This window comes from Lepisma saccharinum, chromosome 3 (genome assembly GCF_977018435.1).
Source record: "Lepisma saccharinum chromosome 3, izLepSacc3.1, whole genome shotgun sequence".
Taxonomy (NCBI): Eukaryota; Metazoa; Arthropoda; class Insecta; order Zygentoma; family Lepismatidae; genus Lepisma; species Lepisma saccharinum.
Window position 1 is genome coordinate 122,963,517 of NC_139231.1, and position 8,271 is coordinate 122,971,787.

The 8,271-nt window shown below is 36.1% G+C and overlaps 1 protein-coding gene across 4 annotated transcripts in view; it reads right to left on the reverse strand.

The window, feature by feature from the left end:
• The window catches only part of LOC145985385 (exportin-5-like), a 37,334-nt gene extending 29,856 nt beyond the window's left edge, over positions 1-7,478 (reverse strand). The window contains exons 1-3 of one of the 4 annotated variants that reach the window (XM_083119352.1): positions 7,413-7,478; positions 4,475-4,763; positions 1,625-1,855 (exon numbers count right to left, since the gene is read on the reverse strand). In XM_083119352.1, coding sequence (XP_082975478.1) covers positions 1,625-1,855; positions 4,475-4,750 — 507 coding nt within the window. In that variant the 5' untranslated portion in view covers positions 4,751-4,763; positions 7,413-7,478. Of the gene's footprint in view, positions 1-1,624; positions 1,856-4,474; positions 4,769-7,023; positions 7,235-7,412 lie in introns of those variants that run through there. The other 3 variants (XM_083119351.1, XM_083119353.1, XM_083119354.1) reach the window with 3 other exon arrangements.
• Between the last annotated feature and the right edge of the window lie 793 nt (positions 7,479-8,271).

Sequence of the window (8,271 nt, forward strand, 5' to 3'; positions counted from 1 at the left end):
ACAATCCCCGAAGAAGAGACAAGGCCAATCCAAAAATTGGAATACCAACAAAACAAAAGTGCAAGGATATACACACATAGTGAAATCCTGATTACATATTCCCAAAATTTATATTTTTCAACACAGTGCACGTGTTGAGTCCCAATGTGATAAAATATTACTACAAATACTTCTTAAATCTTAGCTTTAATTTTTCTTTGCGTCTTGTGCCATTTTTGGCTAATTTGCGAAGATGGGGATGAGTGGTGATATGATGAAATTGATGAATGGACACACAAACATCCTTGTCCAGGCCAGGATTCGAATCTGGAACCCCTGACGTCGTAGTGCGATGTGCTAACCACTCCACCACGGAGGCCAGTAATCTGAACAGGAGCGTATATTTGTATCATCATCACCATTTTGTTCACAAAAAGTGAAAATATCGACATCACATTTAAGGATTACTTACAGAAATTCAAACAACTTAGTGAGAAATAAGTAATACGAAAAAGTGGATTTTTACTTTCATACAAGAAGGTGCATTTTACTATACTACGTATCATATGCTATGATGGAAATATCTAACAGTTGGGCTGAAAAGTTCGTAGGCTGACTCATAGATGGCGTTACTAGAATTAAATCCATGTGATTTTTACTTAGTACTAACCTTCAAAAGATACGTGTATAAATTTCACAGCTGCCGGATAATTAGTTCGTGAGATATAGCATTGTGAGTGAAGCAGCTTTTGTTATTGTGAAAAAATGGATAAAAAAGAATTTCGTGTGTTAATAAAGCATTGCTTTTTGGCGAAAAAAAATACTGTTGAAGCCAAGGCTTGGCTTGGTAAACATTATTCGGACTCTGCACCAGGAAAATCAACCGTTGAGAAGTGGTTTGCTAAATTTAAACGAGGCGAAATGAGCATCAAAGACGATGCACGCAGTGGACGCCCCAAAGAGGCTGTTACCGACGAAAACATAAAAAAGTCCACAAAATAATTTTAAATGATCGTAAAGTGAAGTTGATCGAGATAGCTGAGACTGTAAAAATATCAAAGGAACGTGTTGGACATATTGTGCATGAATATTTGAACATGCGAAAGCTGTGTGCAAAATGGGTGCCGCGCGTGCTCACAATCGATCAAAAGCAACAACGTTTTGATGATTCGGAGCAATGTTTAGCGATATTCAACCGTAATAAAATTGCTTCCCCATCCACCATATTCTCCAGATCTGGCCCCCAGTGACTTTTTCCTGTTTGCAGACCTTAAAAGAATGCTCGCTGGAAAGAAATTTAGCACTGATGAAGAGGTAATCGCCGAAACTGAGGCCTATTTTGAGGCTAAAGAGAAATCGTACTATAAAAATGGCATCGAAAAATTGTATGACCGCTATAATCGTTGTATCGCCCTCGAAGGCAACTATATTGAATAATAAAATCGAATTTTGTCAAAAAAATATTTTTTACTATGTTAGCCTACGAACTTTTCAGCCCAACTGTTATTTTGACCACAGAACAAACTAGTTTTAATACATTAAAAACATTTTTTTCTAACTGCTAATTGACTAATATGTGTAAACAAAGACATGTATTGGTTGCAGTAACTTTTACATAATAGGCATGTAATATTCTCTCACATACCTGTAACACAGCTACATCTTCGACAAGTCTCAGAAACACAAATAACACCAATTCTGTTTGACTTTCACCTCTTCTGCAAACATCACTCAATTCTGCCAGTAGATCGGGCCACTGTTGAGGCCATTCACGTTTTATCATCTCTACAACAATACGAGACAAAGCATCTTTGATGTGTGTTTGTTCTTGAAGCAGATGTTGTGTCCCACCCTGCATCAACTTCATGGCATTATCCTGTAAATAGGCATATAAAAAATTACAATTAAAATAGATACAATAAATGTAATACAGGACCTCCATAAGCAGGGCTGGGCTTTAGCTGTGAAACTGTTCTTCTATTACAGTTTGACAGCAACATTTTTTAAATTGTCTGTTATTTTTAAAGAATAACCCTGAAATTATAAATTGCAAAAGTTGTCTATAACATTGGGTGAATTTCCATGTGGATTGCATAGTATTGTCCAGATATTTACATTACAATAGTAAACTGAGTGACGATGACATATTTTGTCTCACTGATATTATTTTGTGTATAGTCACTAACATTTTTAACACATAAGTAGAAAGAGGGAAAGAACCAGAAGGGTGGATAACAAAAATATGTAAACTAGGCGTGTGACCACCATTTTCTCTCATTATTTTAATAATATAATTTTTTTTCGTATATATTCATATCTTTTTTCATGTGTAGTTGGCATTCTTCTCTGGGATATAAGTGAGCATAAGTCAAGGAGAACTCTGGCGAGAAGATGTGGGAAGAAATTTTATATTTTACTCATATTTTTATTGTGCATTGGTTCTATTCTGACTATTCTGGGTATTTTGTTTGATAGGGGTAACTGATGCCCAGTACGGCCATTATACCCTCATATACGATCCATGACAGATTATGGGCAGTTAAGTGTAACAAAATATGCAAGAGGGCAGCACCTCTTGTGAGTGACCCAAAGTGGCTCTTGTGGACACCTCCTCTGCCAGCCAGTTCACCCCAGGAGGGGGAAGTTTTTTGTGTGTTTATGGCTACACAAAGACAGACAAAAAAAATGGCGGATTAGAGAGACACAAGAAAGCTTTCTGTAAAGAGTGTGCGCTGTGCAAATAGTGTGGATGAGAATTTTACATATGTGGAATTGAACTAAAGACTTCAGGAAATGATCTGAAATAGTGTGTACATGCGAAACAAGAAGCCGCAGACTGAGAAACTGATAAAAAAAAGAGGAGGATTGGACTAGGTTGGAATGAATATGAAGTGAATAAGGGCCCCAACAGACTTAGCTCGTGTGATTGTGATAACAGGGTTCCTACACAAAATCATGCAATTTTTTCCAGGACATTTCCAGGACTTTTCAAGGATTTTCTACAATTGCTCCAGGACAAGTGTAGAAAGTAAGCATGGCAAAATACACATCATTACATATTTTCTTTTATTAAAAAAAAAATAGTTCTAATTTTTTTTTAATGCAGGCTCCCAACTCCCCTACACCTGCTCCTTTCCACACCTTTCATTTCTTAGTATAATGAAGATTATTTAATTTTTACAATAATACAAAAAAACACAAAGGTAGAAAAAATAAACAAGTATACATAAGTTTATAAAAAATTACCATCTTGTATTACAAATAAACAAGAATAATATGCTTGGAGAACTTGGAATATTTAGGATAGCAAACCCTTTTCTTTAACCATTATTATTATTATCATCATATTTTCTACCTCTGAGCGATACAAAATAATACAAAAGCACGGGGCATTATACTTTAATCAAAAAAATAAAACTTATCACAAAACAATGACTACAGTACACAGCAATGTGACATAAGTAAATAAACCACTGTCATGTCACTGGCCTGTTTTAAATGAAGAATTATTGTAATGCATACAAATAAAATGGGGCCAAGGAATTTCCAGGACAATCTCCAAAATTCCAAGTAAAGCTTGGAAAAATGTGAAATTTCATAACATTTCCATGCCTGGAAGGAATATTTTAAAATTCCAGGTTTTCCAAGATGCGTAGGAACCCTGGATAAATAAAACAACGTAATAGAGGCCTCTACTAACATCATTAAGATGGAACTGTAAATACAATAAGAAAGAAACATATAATAACCACTAATGTGCATAATCGTTTAATTTTTTTACAATACAGAAATAATAAATTCAGTATTTGTGTACATAATATTTTTACCGTTTTTTTATGAAAAAAATTAGTGCTCTCGGCAGCGAGGTATAGAAAGGGTTAATACATACGAAAATTTTCCTAGAAAGTCTCATGCCATCCCTTTGGCACCTTCCAGTTGTGCGCCACAGTAGGAGACAGTAAACGCTAACCAAGCACAGAAAGAAAAGATCTACATTTCTTAGCCTGGCCACATGTTCACAGAAGAAGAGAGATAGCATGGCTGGAGCAGTGTAGCCAGAAAGAAGTGATAGGTAACAGGTATCGACAAGAGAAGTATTTTAGCCAGTGTCTACTGCTGGTGAGAGTTGTACACAACAGGGTTCATATCCAAAGAGGAACTTTTCTCATTTATGCCTGTTACCTATCACTTCTTTCTGGCTACAGTGCTGCACCAATGCCATCTGTTTTCTTCTGAGAACATGCGACCAGGCTGTGAAATATAGACCCTTCTCCTTGTGTTTGGGAAGTGTTTACTGTCTCATACTTTACATATCTTTGTCACTAACATTTTTATTAATACAACAGAGGTAGGCCTCATTCTTACTTTTAGTGGCATTATTTGTAGAACTTTATGCATGACCTTGGTCCACAGATTGCCAAGACAGCATGCACAGAGAACAATGAAGTTTAGACTTTAAATTATATGCAAGAAAAATCAAACAGAACAGAATTACCTTAATGAAGAGTTTCTCTGCATGGTTCATGTCATTCCAGCGATATTTGACACAATGCTCCATAAGTTGTAGACCAAAGTGACGAATAATATGGGGATTTTCTCTCTGTGCAAGATACAGGCCACACTGTGCACAAAAGGGTGAGGACTCCTTGAATCTTTCGCAAGCATCATACGCCTCTAACCTTTTGTTGTGCTCAACATATGGATTCATTATTACTTCCACTGCTTGCACTAATTGTGCAGCAATGTGGGAGATTTCTGGTGTACAGTCCATATTTATTAAACAGCTGTACTGAAACAAATAAAACTGTATTTAGAATTACCTTTTGTACATACAAATAATAATAATACATCACATTCACAAGTGGTTTACATTATTTTAGCAATTTAATCAAAATTGGGTAATGGTTCCGATTGTTTTATGATTTCTCCTAGCACAGACTAATGATCGTAGAATTTTGGAAATCATTGTCACACGAAATTTGAACCTTCCTTAAAGTAATGAGCACTGTTTGGACTCGAAAAGAAGAGAAAAAAAACAACTTGAAAATTAACTTATGTACTTCTCATGGACAAGATAGTCTCCGTCGACAAGCGACAGTAAATATCGTAGAAGCATGGGAATGAATGTCGAAGTAAATCGGAACCTTAGTATAATGCATTTAGGGACTTTATTTTAATGCTAAGGGAACTAACCTAACCTGTCTACCCTAACTACAAAAGCATATAATGAACAAAACCTTAAATAATCGCTAAAACTCTGCAGTATGTGTTAAAAGACGTACATTGAAATTGAACCATGTAAAAATTGCATTCGTAGCATGATGAAATCGCAATAAAACAATAGGAACTTGGGGTCCAAATAGCCTTGAACTTTCTCAAACTATAACTTTCAACACTGAAGTAAAACTTTGCGTTTCTGCCAGTTTTGGCTAATTGTGAAATTAAGGATTAAAAGGTGATCTGTTGAAATTTATGAAAAGAAATCACACTCATCACCAGAAGGAAGGATTTAGTAGTACAACACACTCAACTCTCTTGAGACTGTGGCTCGGTAAATTCTTCGCCAATGCCCCGATCGCAACAATCTTACTCTTGAATACCAGCTCTCTAAAACTTTATACATTAAGTAATATGTAGCTGCCCTTGAAATTAAATAATAAATGTTGACATTATCACAAAGATTATGCCTAGGCCTGTTGACAAATAAAAATTTAGGTTTAAATTAGTTCTCAACTACTGAATCTAATGAGTCTCTTGCGGACGTGACCTGGTACAATTGATGCAAGAGCCTAGTATCGGGTCATCCTGCGGTTGAGAAACACTCTTCTGAAGAATGAGACAATACAAATATCTCATCTATTCAAAAAAGTATGCAGGTTAGTCAAAGAAGAGTGTTCCCTGTATCATGAATTTTACACACCATCTCTTGAGATGAAAACATCAACATGATGGTAAACTACAATGAGCAGCATGGAAACTTCATTCATCTCACGCAACAAAGAACAAGCCAGCAGTCTTCAAAATATGATCACAAAGAAAAAAATGCAGGCTAGATGTTTTACATAACATAAAATTGGTTCCAGTGTGGGTAAAACACAACGGATATATTTGATCCCAAAGTATAGCCACGTAAGTAAAAACTTCCATATCAACAAGAGTACTTTCGCCACTTTTTATTAGTATAAACCGTTTGTATGCACACTTAAATAGTGAAAGAACACATCAGAAATCACTGTCAACTCCAAGCCTAACACTCCTACCTTAACGACATACAATTAAAATTATTGCTGTAGTTGCAAAATGTCGTGTTGAGTACTATATTCACTTCCGCAAAGCCTTTGGGCTGTTCTGCTACATGCTAAGGTAACAGATGTACTTTTCACAATAACACATTTCCGTGAGCTAAATACAACTCAAAACATTAATAAACAACATAATCTTCACTTTCTCGAGGGGATACACAGGGTTACAGGGTAAAGGGTACCGGGAAAAATCACTCTCCAGAAAACATAATGTATGTAATCACTAAAACGAGGATGTATGTGTGTACAGGCATTATTATAAATCGTACCACAATTACTTCGGAATTAAACAATCGACATTTAGACTCCTCATGCCCAAATTCGTAAACATGCATGTTTGGTTAATCGAGACTGACGTTTTTTCATCATAATTTGCAGAATAAATCATGGACAACAATAGTGTGTCAACTGGTAATATAAAATAGTAATCACTTCCCTGGCACAAGAAGTTTAACACAAAGCATTAACATCTAAACGAAAAGTATTGTTTCATTATTATTTTTGGTACCAGTTTCATAGATCAACAATAGTGTGTCAACTGGTAATATAAAATAGTAATCACTTCCCTGGCACAAGAAGTAACACAAAGCATTAACATCTAAACGAAAAGTATTGTTTCATTATTATTTTTGGTACCAGTTTCATAGATCGGAGACACATTAAAATCGGACCATGTAAAAATTGCATTCGTAGCATGATGAAATCGCAATAAAACAAAAGGAACTTGGGCCGGAACGGTTACCTTATTTTTATATTCGATAGTTGCTTTGTTATCAACGCGTTATCTTGTCAATAACAAGATGTTGACCAATTATTCAAATTATATGGGAAGTATGTCGATATTTTTATAATATTACATAATCGAATGTTCTCGGTTATGACTAAACATCGAAATGAAAACTGGTTTATATCTGGAAGTAAAATTTAGGCCTATACTCAAATATCGCCCACACGCAAGCCATACGGACGTGGTCGGTACTCGTGCAAAATTATCACATCGATATTTGCGGAATTCACACTTAAAAAATGCAATAATTTTAATGCTGATAGTTGAAACTTGATTTATTGATGAAATTATGACTAAATCGTGATATTCGCTTTTCGAAAAACCATTAATATGTTCAAACTCACCTAATCCATAAAATCAATTGCCGGCCATTTCGTACGTCAATTGTCACTTGTCTCCTTCTCCTTTCATAGTTGCTAATACATTGCGTTAGTGTTCATATAGCTGCTGTGCAGACAGTTCAATGTTCAACTGTCTTAAATTGTTTTACTTCGTAGAGAATGTGAAGTCTGGTGAAGTTGTCTTTTGTTCCCCCTATGGAACTGATTTTCGAATTAATGTTAAAAGAAAAAGTGAAAATTGCCATTGCCCTCCTATGACAAAAAAATAGATCAGCAGCACTTGTAACTCTAATTTCGAAATAATAATAACACTATTGATATTTTAACAATATGTCTTGTGTAATAGAATTATTTAAGGTAGTGTCTGCTGCCACGTTCTTTTTCTGCTGGAACCTCAAAAAAGATGCGCGTGGCAACAGACTCGGTCTTTGTCTTATCGTGATTTCATCATGCTATGTATGCAATTCCGTCTGTAACACATACTGTGAAGTTGTAGCGATTACTTTCACAAAAATGTTTGAAAAAGATTAGGTCCCTTAGCATTCTTCTAATAATAAACCTAAATGCTCTCGTAGTTAGGTTCTGTTAGCATTAAAATAATATCGCTAAATGCTTTCTAAAGCTGAGCCGCGGTGGCTCAGTCGGTAACGCGTCTGACTACCATGCTAAAGGTCCCGGGTTCGATCCCCGGCCGGTTCAAATCCGGGAACTTTTCTAACAATGGAAGCGGCCCCGGCGCCCACCCAGCGTCGAATAACATGGGTACCTGGGAGAAACCCTGGGGGGTAAAGGCGGTCAGGGGCGTGATGCTGATCACATCACCCCCACTCACGACCGGATCAAGAAAGTGTGGGGCGTTACC